Source organism: Microtus oregoni, unplaced genomic scaffold (genome assembly GCF_018167655.1).
Source record: "Microtus oregoni isolate MIOR12 unplaced genomic scaffold, Mior012 000020F_ref0000438, whole genome shotgun sequence".
Classification (NCBI taxonomy): Eukaryota; Metazoa; Chordata; class Mammalia; order Rodentia; family Cricetidae; genus Microtus; species Microtus oregoni.
In genome coordinates, this window is record NW_024543079.1 from 36,709,732 (window position 1) to 36,728,164 (window position 18,433).

General features: G+C 48.3%; 1 protein-coding gene across 1 annotated transcript; it reads left to right on the forward strand.

Annotated features, from left to right (window-relative positions):
* The first annotated feature begins 408 nt into the window (after positions 1 to 408).
* Positions 409 to 11,934, forward strand: Ddrgk1 (DDRGK domain containing 1). The gene is made up of 9 exons (XM_041670404.1): positions 409 to 562; positions 1,475 to 1,681; positions 2,793 to 2,905; positions 3,075 to 3,176; positions 6,148 to 6,270; positions 6,617 to 6,655; positions 10,652 to 10,708; positions 11,129 to 11,177; positions 11,504 to 11,934. The coding sequence occupies exons 1-9, from the start codon at positions 472 to 474 to the stop codon at positions 11,668 to 11,670; spliced, it is 948 nt and encodes a 315-aa protein (XP_041526338.1). The 5' UTR covers positions 409 to 471; the 3' UTR covers positions 11,671 to 11,934.
* The last annotated feature ends 6,499 nt before the right edge of the window (positions 11,935 to 18,433 follow it).

Genomic DNA, 18,433 nt, shown 5'->3' on the forward strand with positions numbered 1-18,433 from the left:
ACGTACAACCCCAGCTTAATCGATCCCCACTTACCCATCCCCGCTCTTTTCTTTTGTTTCTTTCTTTAAGATTTGTTTTATGTATATGAGTGTTTGGCGGGCATGTATGTCTGTGTACAACGTGCGTGCCTGGGGTTAGAGAAGGTCTGAAAAGGGCATCGGATCCTCTGTAACTGAAATCACAGAAGGTTGTGAGCCACCATGTGGGTGCTGCGATCCGAACCCGAGCCCTCTGGAAATGCAGCCAATGCTCTTAGCTGCATCGGAAATGCTGATCTTAGGGTCTCCACTTCCCGAACGCTGGGGTGACAGACACGGGGCAGCAGCCCGGACCTGGTTAACTGAGGTCCCGTCACCCCTGGGCGGGGGCGGAGCACAGCGTGCGGCTGGGCAGAGCGTACGGTAGTGGGCGGGGCCTGGCGATCCGGGTCCCGCGGGCGCGCCGGCTTCACGGCGAGGCTGTCTGTCGTCATGGTGGGGCCGTGGGTGTACCTGGCGGCGGCGGTTTTGCTCATCGGCCTTATCCTCTTCCTGACTCGCAGCCGGGGTCGGGCGGCAGCAGGTAGGAGGTGCCGCCGTCCCAGGGCTGGAGGAGTCCGTTTCTCAGGCTTCCTGGGCTTTGGTAGGCCGTGGCGTCGCGACTCGTGCGCATGCACTGACGTGTCTTGCCGTGCTTACGAGGAGCTCGTGCGCGGACCTGGGACAGCTCTGCGCACGCGCGTGTGGATGCACTCGGGAGTAGTACGGAGCCTAGGGTTGGGGATGCAACCTGGGGACCAAGCCTGCGGTTCTGCTCTGCACCAATAGGAGAGGCTGCAGGTTTTCTAATCCTGCCCTGTGTGTTCAGCTTACTGGCAATTGGAGGGCGAGGCAGCCTCAGGAAATTCTGAAGGCGTCTCCTTCCCCATCAAAGAGGGTCACCCTCGCTGCTCGGCCTCCCCTTCACCAGGCTCAGAAGGCAGTGTCATTGGCCTGGCACGAAGCAGTCCTCCTTACTAACACTCCTCGTATGCTTAGGAGTTTCAGAATGTCTCTGAGGTAAAGGTGATAGCCAGCAAATCTTCCAGGGAGGAGAGATTCAGCCCTTGACGGTGAAATGTGCTTCTGGTTGGAGTACCCTCTAAAATTATAGCATAGTGTTAAGAAATAAATGCCATCTTGCAGTGGACATCGAGTGCGATCTGTAAAGCTCAGGGTGAGAGCATTCTAGCGGGTCCCCCGCGAAGCGGAGGGGAGTGAGTTGAAAGGAGATGAAGGCATTAAAGCGGGTAGGAAATGAGGAATAAGCTTGCAGCATCAGACCAAGGCATAAATAATAAAGGCTTGACTGACCAAAGTTGGAACACTGGGCTTTGGGCAGCTATTGTCTGGAAGGAGGTTGAGCAGGGGAGGCCGAGACTCCCACAATACTGTTCCTCCACACTATCAAGAGGATGGGCTGCTTGACAGTGTCATGGTTCCTCCCTCCCCGAAGCTGGTGGTGAGCCACTGCACAATGAGGAAGAGCGGGCTGCAGCAGGCCAGGTAGCCCAGCCTGGGCCGCGGGAGTCTGAGGAGCAGAGAACTGGAGGCCAGCCACGGCGGCGGAGGGACTTGGGCAGCCGTCTCCAGGCCCAGCGTCGAGCCCAGCGAGTGGCCTGGGCAGAAGTGGATGAGCATGAAGATGAAGCTGTTATTCCAGGTGAGAGGGCCCAGCCTGGGGGAAGGGGGCTGAATTCTGGGGGTTACCCAGAGTAGGTAAGGGCAAGGAGTATGAAGCCACAGTATAGGAAGGACGTTTAGTGGTGGGGCCAGAGTCTTGGGCCTGGACTTTGGTCCTTAAAGTCAACATTTGTTAGCCCAATCCGTACTCCATCAAGCAATCCCTTTCTCCCTTCATCTTGGTTCAGTGGGGTTACCTGTAACCCTAGAATAAGTGCTTGAGGATAGAGACATTCCTGGTGACATGTACCTCCATATGTCAGCTACTTGGAGTTTCACAAAGTCCTCCGTATGAAAGGAAAGAATGTCTCTTCTCTGGTACTTGAAGTCTGACTTCAGGGTGAAGATGAGATTGCTAGACCTTACTCAGAATTTAGGCAAGTTTGGGACTTTTCCCTTGGTTTAACATTTGCCTTGGGATTATTAGCCCTTTTGGCTTAAAAAGAACGCGATAGTGAATGTGTGGTACGTGCTTATAATTCCTACATCAGAAGACAGAGGCAGGAGCATGGCAAGTTTCAGGCCAATCTGGGTAATATAGCTGTTTCAAAAGCAATACATGCAACAGGGAAGAGGCCTCTCATCGCCAGCCTTCCTGTCTCAGAGTTCGGTCATATTCTCTGAGGCTCAGACATCTACATATCATTCATTTTCAGCTGGCCCTGGAGTGGTCCTCAGGCTGGGGTTATTTTTTCAGTCTGTCTCTGTTAAGGTAAAGGAAGAATCCTGGTTGAATTTACAGTTGGAATAGATTTATGCACAGTGCCATCATTCCCTGGAGGCTTGGCACAGAGACTTCTGCAGGTACAGACACCTGTGAGCCACAAACGTTCAGGGGTTGACATCTTGCAGCTGTGCAGTATCTAAAGTCTCATTTGTCCCCGTGGCCTTCAAATCCCTCAAGTACACACGTGTATGTTCTCACACCCACACTCACGTGTGCGTGCACATTTATGGTAGATGCTTTTGAAAGGCAGAGGGGACGGAAACCCCACTCCACCCCCATCCACCCATCCCTTAAGGAAGGTGAACGGGGGAGGGGGAAGGAGTTCTGCCTAGGGCTTCAGTTGTTTTTGTCTGACCATACCCAGCCCAGGAGGAAGAAGGCATTGAGAAGCCAGCAGAAGCTCACCCAACAGGGAAAATTGGAGCCAAGAAACTACGGAAGCTAGAGGAAAAACAGGCTCGAAAAGCCCAGCGTGAGGCAAGCAAGAGGATGGGGCTCGGCTCCCGAGAGACTGTCTTTGGGGTCCCTTTGATGCTAGGCTGGTATTCGCTGTCTGCCCGGCTTTGTCTCTTGCAGTCTTAGCCTATGTCCTGGCACAGGACTAGGCAGAGGAAGGGGAGATGTGTATAAAGAAACCTCTCTCCAGGCAGAGGAGGCTGAACGTGAGGAACGAAAACGCCTAGAATCCCAACGAGAAGCCGAATGGAAGAAGGAAGAGGAGCGGCTTCGCCTGCAGGAAGAGCAGAAGGTGAGATTGACTCCAGACACTGTCGTCTGACCTGTTATAGCCTCGCCTTGCTCCTGGATTGCTCCCAAATGTCTCCATCCTACAAGATAGGCCACGGTACCGTACTGGGTGTGGTGGTGGCTCGTATCTCTAATCCCAGCACTTGAGAAGCTGAGGCAGGTCATCTTGGACTAACTAGCTAACTCCTATCTACAAAACAGAAGATGGTCTGTGGATCCAGTGCAGGGGCCTGCCCTTGTTTATTCTTTCCCCTGGCCTTAAAATATCACCTGTGGAAGCACTATGGGTTTGAACTGAGGGTTGTTGTTGTACTCAAGATAGTGTTTCTCTATGTAGCCCTAGCTGTCCTAGAACTCACTCTGTAGACCAGGCTAACTTTATACTCAGAGATCCACCTGCCTCTGACTCCTGAGTACTAGGACTAAAGGTATGTGCCACTATGCCTGGCTCTTTTTAAAAAAAAAAAAAAATATGTGTATGGGGTTTAAAAAATAAAAAGCCAGACATGGTGGGTGTATACCCAGCACTCGGGAGTCAGAGGCAGGCAGATATTTGAGATTCAGGACAGCCAGAGCTATATAAAGAGACCCTGTGTCAGAAAAACAAACAAAACAAAACAAATTATATGGGTCTTTTGCCTGCGTGCCTGGTGCCCATGGAGGATAGAAGAGGACATCGTAACTGCAGTTAGAAATAACTGTGAGCTACCATGTGGGTTCTGGGATTGGGACCCAGGTCCTTTGGAAGAGTGACCAATGCTCTTAACTGCTGAGCAAATGCTCCAGCCCAGAGCTGGGGATGCTGTGACCATGAGCTGCGAAGAACAGAACATTTGCAGAACATTGAACATGGTCAGAGCATCTGGACAGAGAAAGTACCGAGGAGAAAAGGAGGTGGAGAAATAGGTCCCAAGGACCTCGAGGTTCTCCACAGTCTGAAGAGATGGGTGAATCTGTCCAGGGCCTGGCATAGAAGTGATCTTGGAGAACTGGAGCCACCACAGAAAGGTGGTTCGTGGCTCCTTGTCTGCCAGATTATTCCAGATCTATGTTTCCAGGAAAGGGGAAAGTGCAAACATGTAGGGTACATAAACAAGAGGGCCTCTAGCAGGCCTTGTTCCAGAGCTCCCTGTCTGCAGGAACCGTGGAGGCGTGGCAGTGGGAGGCATGAGCAGAGGAAGTGATCATGCCTAATGTACCTTCGAGGTTCTGACTTCCTCCCTGTTTTAGGTTTCTCAGCAGCTGTATATATGGTACATTTCTCAAAGCAATAGTAACACACCCTTAGATTAAGGGTCACACTTTTTCAGATATTTTTTTATTCTTTTTGGTTTTTGAGACAAGGCTGGCCTTGAACTTGCTGTGGAGCCAAGGATATTCTTTCCTCCTGTTTCTCCTTCCCAAGCCCTGAGAGGAGAGGTGCACCATTATGCCTTGTTTAGGGCTTCATGCTTGCTGGGCAAAGACCCCACCAACTGAGCTGCATTCATCCCAGCCCTAGTATTTTTTTCTCTTTTTTCCAGTTATTTTATATGGGTGTTTTGCCTGTACATATGCTTGGAGGCCAGAAGAGGGCGCCAGATTCCTCTGGACCTGTAGTTACAGACTGTTGTGAGCCACTGTGTAGGTGCTGGGAATCAAACCCAGATCCTCTGGAAGAGCAGCCATTGCTCCTAACCACTGAGCCATCTCTCCAGCCCAAGTACTTTTGTTTTGCAGGATCATACCTAATGTACCATGTTTCATTTACTTGTCATTTCTGCTTAGGCCTCTGTGGGATTCATTTGTCAGGTTTTCCTTGTTTATCCTCTTGGTAGATTTGAAGAGTACTGGGAAAGTAGTTGCAGATTGTACCTTGGTTTGGATTGACTGGTTTTTATTTCATTTTATTTATTTTTTTTTAGATTAAAAAAATAAGGGCTGCCCTATGAGTGCTAACAACCAAACTTGAGTCCTCTGAAAGAACAGCCAGTGCTCTTAACTGTTGAGCCATCTCTCCAGCCTGACTTTTCTTTTTAATTAGTTAATTATTATTTTTGAGACAGGGTCTTACTATGTAAAGACAGGCCTCAACCCTCAACAGGGTGTCCCCAACTTATACTCTGCTTACCTCTGCCTTCAGAATGCTGGAGTGACCGGTGTCTGTCTTGTGGTTAGAATGGGGTTGGGTTTGGTTTTGTTTCCCAGTACTGAAAATTGAACACTGCCTGTGCCTTCCAGGGAAGTGCTCCACTTTTGAGCTATTACTGTTTGCTTTTACTGTTTTTTCCCGCCTTCACATACTTGTTGGAAGTCAGTCACTGTTCTGCTGCATTTAGAAAGTAGAGAGCTGGATCTAGAGTGACAGGTCACTGGGTAAGAGTGCTCACTGCTCTGTCAGAGGACCAGAGTTTGGATCAGGCGGCACACCAACACCAGTATCCCCAGCTCAGGAGGGTCTGATGTCCACTTTTGGCCTCCATGGACAAGGGGGAGGGGAGCAAAGAGTCTGACCAAGAGGCAAGGTGATCTCCTCTGACATGCCCGTTTTGTCTGGGCTGCTCCTGGAAGGTGGGCCTTCCCACGTGCATCAAGGCAGTCAGGATGGTTCTTCGGGTGAGGCTGTCTACGCAGGTGGTTCAGAAGCCAGACTGTAGCGGGCTGGCTGCATGCATAAGTAGGAGGAAGTAGAATCTGCTGGTTGTTTGTGTCTGGATGTGACCAGGGAAAGTTGTGACATTTTCAAGAATTTTCTTCCTACACTATCTCCTGAGCATGGGGGCAGGGGAAGGTCTAAGCAGCATTGCCAGGGTGATGGCGAGGAGAGAGCCTCCGCCTGTTGTTTAGCTTGAGACCAAGGGGTGAGAGAAGCACCTGGAGAAGCAGCATTTCTGGTGATTCGTGCTTGTGTTCTGCAGAGACAGCAGGGACAAGAGCAGATGTGAGTGGGCAGCTGCCCCAAATACCTACCTCTTCTTTCTCCACATCCGCAGGAGGAGGAAGAGAGGAAGGCTCGGGAGGAGCAGGCCCGGCGGGAGCATGAGGAGTACCTGAAACTGAAAGAGGCCTTCGTGGTAGAGGAGGAAGGTGTCAGCGAAACCATGACTGAGGAGCAGGTGGGCCCACCCCCTGGGAAACCTGTGCCACAGGGATAGTGTGTGTTAGGTCCAAGGCCACTCACACCACCTTAGATCCTTCTGACTGTGTGCCGAGAAGCAGGTTGGATGCCCGTAAGTGTAGACCCCTGTGACTGTAGCCTTGGTCTCCACAAGGAGTGTTGTCCTGTCGTCCCTTAATCTGGGAGGCGCTTCCCATCAGGAAAGCAGGTGGTGGGGTGGGAACACAAGACAGCCTGCAAGCAAGCAGCATGCGGGTGAGCCAGGAGTGTAGCTAGCTAGGGCCAGGCACACAACTCTGTGCCTCCAGCCAGGGCTGGTACTCACTGGTTTCTCTGCTCTCTAGTCTCACAGCTTCCTGACAGAATTCATCAATTACATCAAGGTAAGAGGCTCAGAGAACTCTGGTATCTTCTGCCATGTGAGTGTGCATAAGTATCTGTGCTATTTTGTGTAAGTTTTCAGGACCAAGTAAGGGCTATCCCAGTCAGTCCTGGACTGGAATGGGCATGGGGTCCAGAAGGCTTGAGCTACTGTTTCTTGGCCAGGAAAGTCCCTTCCCTTCAGACCCAGAAGGTAGAGAAGGGACAGTGGTCTGTGTGGGAGACTCCAGCCTCTGATGGCGTCCTAATTCTTGGTTTGACAGTTCTTCAGACCCCACGTTCAATGAGTCATCGTATTTTGAAGTCAATTCACATGTGTTTTCTGTCAGTCACACTGAGGTGCCACTGAATTGGAACAAATGTCCTGTCCTCTGTGGTCCTGCCTGGGAACTTGGGCTTTCAAGAAGAAGTAGGATGGTGTTTCCATCGTAACCTAGGGTAGCCAGCAGTGTCCCTCCATCCATCGCCACCTCACGGGCTGCCCTGATGTTGCTCTGGGTTGCATAAGCACATTCTGATCTGCTTTGCTGCTAAGCAACTTCTCTCCCACAAAGGATGCGAGAAGGGGAGAGGTTTTTAAGTGCAGCTCAGAGGTGCAGAGGCAGCTGAGGGAAGAAGTGCAGAGGGAGCGGGGGCGATGGTGGGGGTGGTATCAGGGGCTGCCAAGTAGCTGGGGCTTGCATAATCCTCCCCCACCTCTCCTAAAAGAGAGCAGAGTTTAGATGCCTCCCAGCAGCAGTGAGGGGCTGGGCACATGTCTAGGGCCCAGGATCCCTAGAAAGGAGAAGCGATAGCTTCTTCCAGAAGGTCCTTTTCCCTTAGGTTGTGAGCATTTCCCTAATGAAGCCCACACTCCACCCTGGCACACTGCCCTGAGCAAAATTTTTCACACTGCCGCTGTTGTTGCGAGAACTTCCTGTCCCTTCCTCACGAGGCCTCCCAGGTGGGTTAGAGGTCAGCTGCAGGTTACCCTCTTTTCTGCAGAGGCCAGAAGAAAGTGTCCGGGTAGGTCTGGCTCTTGCTTTGGTGGCTCCCTGGAGATTCCTGTTTTGTTTTGGTTTGGTTTGGTTTGGTTTGGTTTTGTGTTTGAGATGGTTTCTCTAAGTAGTTCTTGCTGTCCTGGAACTCACTCTGTAGACCAGACTGGCCTTGAACTCAGAGATCGGCCTGCCTCGCCTCCTGAGTGCTGGGATTAAAGGTTTGTGCCACCATCATCTTGATGTTCTACAAACTCCTGGAGCTTAGGAATTTGTTCACCCTGTGCTGGTTTATTCCCTTGGAGCTACCGTCTTAAAGGAAGGAAGAGGACTCCTGAAATCCATTCCTTCTAGCTTCTTCCTCACTCCAAGGGACCAGACCCTTTAGACATAATTTCAGAGCTGGAGGAGGATTTCTGCACACAGCTCGATTTCACTCGAATAGTAAGGATGTCTGTTCTACTTCTACCATGGCTAGGTATATCTGTTAGCTCAAACCCACTTTTGACCCTCGTAGTATCCAGGCCCAATCCTCAGGAGCCAGCACCCCAAGAGGTGAGTTCAGTCCTGCCCCAAGCTGCTACTGAGAGCTGAGTGCCTGGTCTGCTTTATAGGTAGAAGTTGCTGGCCAGATCACCTGTGCTTGCCCGATCCCTGGTCCAACTGCTTCATGATTGTATCCTCCCCAACTCTCCCACCCTCACTTTGCACCCCTGCTTGTACATACGGTTTAGCATTCCGACAAGTCACATGCCATACGTAGCTGGGGAGGCAATCACCATGTCATTACTCCCCCAGCTCATTTCCTGTGGAAGATTCAGAGAGATGCAAAGGACCGCCTTCTCTCAAAGATTATGCTATATGCGGCACAGGTGGGGCAGATGCATGTATGGACCCAGCTGTGACTCCTTGACTGGAAGCTAGAGTTTCTCCTGAGGATGTGAGAGCAGCACGTGAAACATGGCACAGAAAGCCCATTCTCCGCTGCTAGTATGGTTACTTTGTTTGTATGTGTGTGGGTGTGTCTGTGTACGGGACATAGGATTGCATGCAGAGAGCACTTTCTCCGCTGCTAATATAGTTCCTTGGTGTGTTTGTGTGTGTGGGGGGGGTGCGTGTGTGTGTTCGTGTACCTGTATACGTGGATATGCACATATTCAGGAGGCTTCAGGTATTGTTGGTTCCTTGGGTATTGTCTGTCGTTCCCCCCCCCCCCCGCCCCCATTTTTTGTGGTTTTTCAAGACAAGTTTTCTCTGTGGCTTTGGAGCCTGTCCTGGAACTAGCTCCTGTAGACCAGGCTGGCCTCGAACTCACAGAGATCCACCTGCCTCTGCCTCCCGAGTGCCGGGATTAAAGGCGTGCGCCACCACCACCCGGTGCCCCCCTCTTTTTTATCAAAGGAGAGGGGGTGATGTGCGGTCTTTCTCTGGCCTGGAACTCACCAAGTAGGCTCCAATGGCCGGCTAGTGATCCCCAATAATCTCCTTGTCTCTGCCTTTCCAGCACTGAGGTTTCGAGTGCACAGTGTCAGCACACCCAGCTGTTTGTTTTTGAGGCAGGTTCGAGTCTCACTGTGTAGACTTGAACTCTCAGCAATCCCTCTGCGTCTGTCTCTGCCTCCTGAGTGCGTACATTGCCACTTCAGTCATGCCCAGAGTCTGTGTGTGAGTCTGGGGATTGGACAGCACTATCCCTAGTGATGATTGTGTGGCCATACCTCAGACAGTGTGAAGAGGATGACTGAAAAGAAAATGTCAGGGTTACGGAAATCTAGTCTGAAGGGGTGGGAAACAAATATAAAGGAGGAGTGGTCTCCATGGTCCCTCATGAAAGGCCTGTTGTCTTTCCTTTCCTTTTTTCTTTACTTCTGTTTGCCAGAGATGCTTTTAGCTCAGGGGTAGGAATTGTGTTTCTTGTTTCCTATTCCTTCAACCCCCCCCCTTTTTTTTTAATGTGTGTGAATGTTTTTGCCTGCATGAATGTATTGCACCACATACATGCCTGTATTCCTGGAGTTCTGTGGAACTGGAGTTAGGGATGGTTGTGAGCCACCACATGGATGCTAGGAACTAAACCCGAGTCCTCTGAAGAGTACAAGTTCTAAACCACTGAGCCACCTCTCCAGCTCAGCTCTGCACCTTCTTAATGACTTGGCTGGCAGATCCTCAGCAAACACAAGTCTAGATGAGTTTGGTTTGGTTTTTTTGTTTTTCAAGATGGAGTCTCGTAGCTCAGACAGGCTTTAAACTCAATACATGGCCAAAAATGGTCTTGAACTGACCTTCCTTCCTCTAACTGTGAAGTACTAGGATTACAGGTTTGTACCACAACATCTTACTTAGGTGTTTTTTATTTTTTTTTTTTAAGATTTATTTATTATCTATGTAGTGTTCTGCCTACAGGCCAGAAGAGGGCACCAGATCTCATTATAGATGGTTGTGAGCCCCATGTGGTGGCTGGGAATTGAACTCAGGACCTCTGGAAGAACAGCCACTGCTCTTAACCTCTGAGCCATCACTCCAGCCTCACCATTTTTTATTTTTAAAAGCTTAAAAACAAAAAGACCAACATTTGGGCTGGCAAGATGACTCAGCAGGTAAAGGTGCGTACTATCAAACATCAAGATCTGGATAAGTCCTGGGAGTCACATGGTGAATGGGGAGAGCCACTTCTGAGCATGTCCTCTAACTGCTCCTTGTTCTTGCTCTCTCTCTAAATAATTTTAAAATGTTCATTTAAAAAAATGGTGTGTAAACCAAGTGGTGATGATACACACCTTTAATCCCAGAACTATAAGGCAAGTTATAAAGTTATAAAGGTTGGTACATCTCTTGAGTTCAAGGCCAAACTGTTTACAAAGCTAGTCCAGACAGTCAGGGCTACATAGAGAAACTCTGTCTCAAAAAAAAAAAAAAAAAAAAAACCCTAGAAAACCTTTCTTTAAAAACAAGGTCATCTCACTGGCTCAGAGCTGGCTAAGTGGTCTCAGCCTCTCTCCCTCTTCTTCATTTTATCTGTAGCAGTCCAAGGTTGTGCTTTTGGAAGACCTGGCTTTCCAGATGGGTCTGCGGACTCAGGTAAGCCCTGGAGCGTGGGTTGGAACGTGGAACGCAGCTAGAGGGTCTGTGTGGCAAGTGGGGCTGGCCTGAGCTTGGTAAACTGTGATACCCCCAGGCTGACTCCAGCCAAGAGGGAACAGGGTATAGGAATTTCTTGGCATTCCAGGAATCCTACGTTTCTACAGAGATGAAAAGAACAGGAAAGAAAAAGGAAATTCAAATGCCATACTTTAGCCTTCCCTGTGACCAAAGCAGCCCAAATCCAGTTACCTCTTCCAAGTTGGCAGATCCTAGGATCAGAGTCCCTCCACTTGAGAGTTCCCTCCAAAGGGAAGCGTGGTCACAGCCAGGGGACAAGCTGTCTGTAGTGGTAGAGGGGTAATGGGTCTGTGGGCGTGGGAACCACAGGACAAGCTCTGAGACTTGTTTCCCTCATAGGACACCATAAACCGCATCCAAGACCTACTCTCCGAGGGAACTCTAACAGGTGAGAGAATTAGTCAGTCCTGTATATATACAGCCCTGGCCTAGGGGAGTGTGTGACCACAGAAGGCTACTGGGACTTGTTCCAAAGGCAGCTTGGCCTCTCTAGGGTGGGAGGGTTAAGCAATAAAGGACACTGAAGAATTGGACTTGGTTACAAGGAAGACATAGAGGCCTCAGCCTGACTCATCTAGGTGGGATTTGATATACCAGGAAGGGCCAGGCTGACAGGAAAACCAAAAAGCTCTAAATCAGTTATAAAGGATAAACGGGCATTTTCAGGCTAGGTAGGAAAAGGGTTTCAATCCTACAACGTGCATGTCCCCACAGGTGTGATTGACGACCGGGGCAAGTTCATCTACATAACCCCAGAGGAACTGGCTGCCGTGGCCAATTTCATCAGACAGCGGGGCCGGGTGTCCATCACTGAGCTTGCCCAGGCCAGCAACTCCCTCATCTCCTGGGGCCAGGACCTTCCTGCCCAGGCTTCAGTGTGACTCCAGCCTTGACTTGAATGTATCCTGTGGCCTCCAAGCATCACTAGACTTCCTGCCATCTTGGGGCAGGGATGCAATATGGCCAGAAAGTTGTGAGTTAGAGGCCTCTGAGTGCTACTGAACTTGTGTGGCTTGGTGTAGAAGGCCTGGCCTGGGATCTCAGAGAAGCAGATGAAATCTACATCTCGGGCTGTATCTTAGAGGTGAGAGGGTCCCTTATGAGGTGGCAGGAGTCCCGTTTCATTAAAAACAAACTATTACACATTTATTGTATTCGTTTGTGCCCTGCAAGCCCAGCTCCCTCGATGAGTTCCCTTCTGGGGCAGAGAAAAGTGCAGATAGGAGAGTCTCTGAGGCCATATCTCCTCCAGTTGGTGAAGTCTCACCGTCTTATTTACAGACCCAGGAGTTCCAAGTAGAGCCAGGAGCCCTGGGGAGAAGAGTTACTGAGAAATGCCAAAGATAGAGACCTGGAGAGCTAGGTCTCACTCTGTAGTTTCTGAAAGGGAGGTCTCTGGAAGAAGGACTTGTCAGCTGCTTCTGAGGCAGGAAGAGGAAGAAAGCCCGTTTGGACTGGGTGTCATTGTTCTGACCGCACAGCACATGGACTCAGCCCTGAATCCTCAACCAAAAAAGTTCTGAGTGGCGTGGGTGATTCCACCCGCAGGAGGATGAGGAACATATGCTCAGAAGTGGGTGTGGGATGAGATGTGTGTCTCTTGCAGGGTCGTTTGCTCTGGTTCCCGTGGGCTGTCATACTATACTGAGAATAAGACACATTTTTAAATTATTTTATTTTATGTGTATGGGTGTTTTTGCCTGTGTGGTTTGTATGCACCGTGTACATGCCTGCAGAGTCCTGAAGAGGGCATTAGATCCCTTGGCACTGGAGTTAGAAAGGGTTGTGAGCTGCCATGTAGATGCTGAATACTCTGGAAGAGTAGCTGGTGCTCCTAACCTTTGAGCCATCTCTTCTCTGGCCTCTTGTTTGTTACTTTGGTGAGTGAGTGTGTGTGTGTCTGTGTGTGCCTGTGTGTCTGTACAAGATCTCACCAGCTGACTTAGAGCCATTGTACAGACCAAGCTGTCCTTGAACTCACAGAAATCTGCCTGATTCTGCTTCCTAGGTACTAGAATTAAATTACACCATCATGTACAGTCTCTTTTGCTTGCTTTTTGAGACAGTAGGCATTTTTAGTCAGTAAAAAAAGGGTGCATTCATTGTTGGTAAGGTGAAGTATACCCAAGTCTTAGTAGGAGAGGAAGAAATACGGATGACCATGGTAAGAGGTAGGGTAGGAGAGACTTAGGTGACAGTGGAGTCAGCTTATCAGTGGTTACCTTTCTTAGTTATATATTAGAACAACCTGTGGGGTTCTTAATACTTTCCCCCTAGACTTCCCCCAAGGCCAGTTAAGACAGAATCTTGATATCATCAGAGTCCATCAGCAGGACTCGGCCAAGGGCAGCAAGGCTGAAAGCCTAGGAAGACATGGGCTACACAGTGGAGGCTTGGGAGGCGGCCCAACAGGTAAAAGCACTATCCACGCAAGCATGTTGACTCAGGTTCAATCCCTGACATCACATATAAAGCTAGATATTTTACCATGCGTGTGTAATCTCAGGATTCCTGCAGGGAGATGGTAGGCAGAGCCCAGAACTGGTGGACTGCTAGCCCGGAATATGCAGCATCACAGCAGACACAGGAGGGATCCTGCATCAGCAAATGGCAATGGAGACCTGCTCCAGAAAGTTGTCCTCTGACCACCACACAGGCTCCGCGGCAGAACCACATTTACTTACACACACACAAATAGCAAAAAAACCTCCAGCAAGAGAGGCTTCTCAGACCAAGACAGCAGCTCAAGTACCCTACCTCTACCTAACACATCCTTCCACATCTGTCTCTAAGTTGCGAGATGCAGCTCTGGCGTTCCTAGGCCATTCTCAGGACCATGCAGCAAGTCCTTTTTTGTTTTTGTTTTGTTTTGAGACAGGGTCTCTCTGTGCTGGAACTCACTCTGTAAATTAGGCCTTGAACTCACCGAGATCCTCCTGCCTCTGCCTCCCGAGTATTGGGATTAAAGGCGTGCACCACCACTGCCCAGATCTTTTGTTGTTGTTGTTGTTTTGTCTTGTTTTTCGAGACAGGGTTTCACTGTAGCTTTGAAGCCTGTCTTGGAACTAGCTCTTGTGGACTAGGCTGTCCTCGAACTCAAAAAGACCCACCTGCCTCTCTGCCCACGAGTACTGGGATTAAAGGTGTGCACCACCACCACCCGGCAACCCAGCTGTTTGACATCTTCTAAAATTGGTTTTTTTTTTTTTTGAGACAAAGTCTTATGTAGCCCAAGCTACATTACCTGGCCCCAGCCTTTAATTCATGACGTTCCAAGGGCTTGGTGTAAAAGGAGACATCTATAACTGTGTGTGTGTGTGTGTGTGTTTTGTCTGTATACCATAGACATAGTGCCCATGGAAAATGGAAAAGAACATTGGATCCCCTGGAACTGGATTTATAAACAATTATGAGCTGCTATTTGGATGCTAGGAATCAAGCCCAGGCTGTTTGGAAGAGCAACCTGTACTCTTAACCACTAAGCCATCTCTCCAGCCCTTTTCATTTGTTCATTTTTATTCTGTCTGTCTAACTCAGGCTTCCCTGGAACTCACTACATAGACCATACTGGCTCTCTTTGTCACTTTTATATTGCTGTGTGAAGAAACACACAAGCAAGGGAATTGTATAAAAGAAAGCATTTAATTGGTGTCTTGCTTACAGTTTCAGAGGGTTAGTCCGTTCTCAAGGAGGGGAATATGGCAGCAGGCAGGAAGGTTCTGAACGGTGGTTGAGAGCTCTATGTCCTTATTGTCATACCTCCTCCAGCAACCCTAGGGACACCTCCAACTAACTATCCACTCTAACAAGGTTAACACCCAACCCTCTTCTGACAGCATTAGACCAAGCATGCAGATATGTGAGCCTATGGAGGCCAAGTTCATTCAAAACTGGCATGAACTTTTTATCCTGCCTGTGCCTCTCAAATGCCTGGCTGCCTAAATGTCCTTTTATTTTGTGCATATTGTCTTAGAGTAGACTAGAGTAACAAATACAAATTCATAAGTGAAATATTATTAAGAATATTGTCCATAATCTTCAGGAAATTGTTTCTACAACTCAGTTACTGTCCCTACTGAGTGACAACTCAGGAAAGGAGAAGTTGACTGAGCAAAGTGAAAGACACAAAGGCGGATAATGAAAGTGTCATTAGGTTGTCACCAAATCTGTCTGTAGTAATTTTGTAAAACAAGCTTACAGGGCTGGAGAGATGGCTCAGAGGTTGAACACTGCCTGTTATTCCAGAGGTCCTGAGTTCAATTCCCAGCGACCACATGGTGGCTCACAGCTATCTATAATGAGATCTGGCGCCCTCTTCTGGTCTGTAGGCACATACAGACAGAACACTGTATACATAATAAATAAATCTTTAAAAAAAAAAAAAAAGACAGGTTTCCGAAGAAAGCTGAGCTGGGTTGATTTATTCCAGCCAACTATTACAGAACTTAGAACTGTTTTAAGTCTGCACTTCCATGAAATTGGCTGGGTCTCTGTAACCCCAGCAGATAGGAGCTACAAGATGAGGAGTCCAGGACTCTCTTTAGCTGTATTGCAAGCTCTAGCCAGACTGTGGAACCAGAGGCTTTTCCTTCAGAACAAAACAGAAAAATCTCTTTTGCTTCACAAACAGTTGTGAGGACAGAGAGCTTACTTAAGGGTAGTGATGGGTCTTTCTTTTTACTTTGTATCTTGCAAAGGAGTTTACAGTGATCAAGTACAGGTGGTCCTTGGTATTATAATCCATCAATTATTTTATTTTATTTTATTGTTTATTTAGAGACAAAGTTTCACTTGGCAGGTCTGGAACTCTCTCCATATTGGTCTGGAACTCGTGGAGGTTCACCTGCCTCTGCAGAGCTTGAGATCAAGGGTGTGTGCCACCACTCCCAAAACAAAACGTCACTGAACATTGAGACCTTGAGGAACGTAAGAGTAAAAAACTATCTACTTTAGGTGAGATATGCAGTTAGTTAAAAAGTAATACTAATTCAGTCAGGAATATAGTGTTACATTTTTCTCTACCTTTGCTGGTTGTCCTACATCTGTAAAATTCTCTCTAGCCTTTTTTCTATAGCAAACTGGCTTTCCTTCTGTTTTTCCTCTCTTGTTTGTTTAAACAGGGCTTCTCTGTGTAGCCCTGGCCATCCTAGAACTAGATCTGTAGACCAGACTGGCCTTGAACTCAGAGAACTGCCAGTGTTGGGATCACTGCACCCTGCCACATCAGTGTTCTTTTTTAGCAGGTTGTGCTGCTGTCAGGTCTGGAACTTAACACACAGAACAGGCTGACCTTGAACTCAGAGAAATGCACCTGCTTTTGCCTGCCACCATTCCAGACCCAACCATCAGTCTTTTCTCTTTTCCTTCCTGCCTGCCTGCCTGCCTTTCTTCTCCATCCATCTCTTTTGACTTTTGTTTTTAATGGCTCTTCTTTCTCCCATTGATAAGAGAGGGATTCCCAAGCCTAAAGTTACAGGAGCTGCCAAACAGAACACCTAACACTAGACAGGTGAGATTGATAGCATGTGTTCCTTAAGTGTGCCCACAGCTCACGGGAAGATGATGCTGCGGGCCAGGCACAGCTGCACTGGAGTTGCACTTAGGATTGGAGACAACAAGTAGGAGCTGTGGAGGCAACCATCCTAATAACAAGATGGCGGGGTGCCCTCTACCTCTGGTAATGCGTGTGATTGGCCAGTTTGAGCCCTGGAGCTTTATTCACACAAAGTAGGAGGGCAGCCTGTCCTTAGACCATTTACACTGTCCTGATCTTACCAAAATCAAGGTAGTACATAATCTGAGTCTTAATATCAGCTGTGATAAATTAGGGTTCCTCTCTACCCTCCCTAGGATCTCCCTGTCTAGCTCAGGCTGGCCTGAAAGTATGTAACCCAGCTTGGCCTCGAAGTCACAGTAATTCTGCTTCAGACTCACAAGAGCTGGGCTTATAGGCTTGAGCCACCATGACTGGCTTGGGAAATTTTTAAAGTTAATTTATTCTTTGTTTGGAAACTGTATCTCACTATGTAGTCCAGGCTGACCTAGAACTCAGTATATAACCTAGGTTAGCCTTGAACTTTGATCTGCCTGTCTCAGCTCCAAATGCTAGGTATACAGAAGAGGGCCACCACACACAATTTCAGGTACTGGTTTCCCTTTTGTCTTATTAATTTTCTTAGCCACCATCTCTCTGTGTAGCCCTAGCTGATCTGGAGCTCATTATGTACCCCAGGCTGGCCTTGTAGCACTCCTACCCCAGTGCCCAGTGCTGGGATTACGGGAATGTGACACCTTTTGTGGTTTTTGGTTTTTAATGTGGATGAATGTTTTGCCTGCATGTATGTCTGTGTGAGGGTGTCAGATCTTAGGGTTACAGACTATTGTGAGCTGCCATGTGGGTGCTGGGTCCTCTAGAAGAGCAGTCAGTGCTCTCAACTGTTGAATCATCTCTCCAGCCCTAATTTACTTTTTTGAATTGAGTGTTACTATGTTGTCCAAGCTGATTTCCAGTTTGAATCCCAAGCTCCTGAGTAGCGTGAACTACAGGCATGGGCCACCACACATAGCTATGAATGACCCAATTCTTTTGAAACAGGTTTTTGCCAGGTGGTGGTGGTGCACACCTTTAATCCCAGCACTTGGGAAGCAGAAGAATGCAGAGTGAGTTCCAGGATAGCCAGGACTACACAGAGAAACCCTGGCACTCAGGAGGCAGAAGTAGGTGATTATCTCTGAGTTCAAAGCCAGCCTGGTCTACCAAGTGAGTTCTAGGACAGCCAGGCTATGTAGAGAGACCCTGCCTCAATGCCCCCATCAAAAAGGAAAAGAAAATTTCTCTTAGAGAGTCTTTCCATCTCCCCCCCCCTTCTTCATTGTCTACGCACTGAAAAGGTAGCAGATCAGGGCTTATCTGTTTAAAGCAAGTGCGGCATGCAGGCACATTACCTCTCTGACTGGAAAAAATGAATTTATCTCGTGATATGGTTGGTGGCCACAAGCCAGGAGGATCACTGCAAATCCCGTGACACACTGGTTTAGAGTTCCAGAACATAAAAGTGATTTGTCATTGACTAATACTTGTGAAATAGGAAGTTAGTTAATGCATTTAAAGGCAATCATTAGAACTAAAAACAGGCATTAATGAAGTAACCATAGAAAACAAAAAAAATTAGAGAAAAAAGCAAAAAATAAAAAACTATGACACAGGATGAGTATGAATAGGACATAGGATGAGTATGAAGAGGACATAGGATGAGTATGAAGAGGACATAGGATGAGTATGAAGAGGACATAGGATGAGTATGAGAGGAGGCGAAACTCTTCAGGTATCAACAGATATTATGAATTAAATCACATGCCAGCCTCTTGCTGAAGTCTGGGCCTAGCTTGGGTCCCATTCTCATCAAGCCAAGGCCGTAGTTCAAGGCAGTCTTCGGCAGTCTTTCTGGGCCACTGGCTCTCACTGCAGTACACGCCATGTGCTTTTTTTGCCAAGGTGGAGATCTGAGTCAAGATCAAGTATTTACACCACTCAGCTTCTTTGGTATGGGAAAGAAGATTGTTAGTTTTACATGAGCACAAGGTGAAAACATTCAACCCCCCCTGGAGAATAAAATACATATTTTCTGTAGCGACAAATTTTTA

Bases quoted from the DNA above. Each gene is read 5' to 3' on its own strand.
- Ddrgk1 (XM_041670404.1), top strand. From the start codon at position 472: ATGGTGGGGCCGTGGGTGTACCTGGCGGCGGCGGTTTTGCTCATCGGC. The intron at 1,682-2,792 runs GTGAGAGGGCCC...GACCATACCCAG, and splicing joins AGATGAAGCTGTTATTCCAG to CCCAGGAGGAAGAAGGCATT. The intron at 2,906-3,074 runs GCAAGCAAGAGG...ACCTCTCTCCAG, and splicing joins CTCGAAAAGCCCAGCGTGAG to GCAGAGGAGGCTGAACGTGA.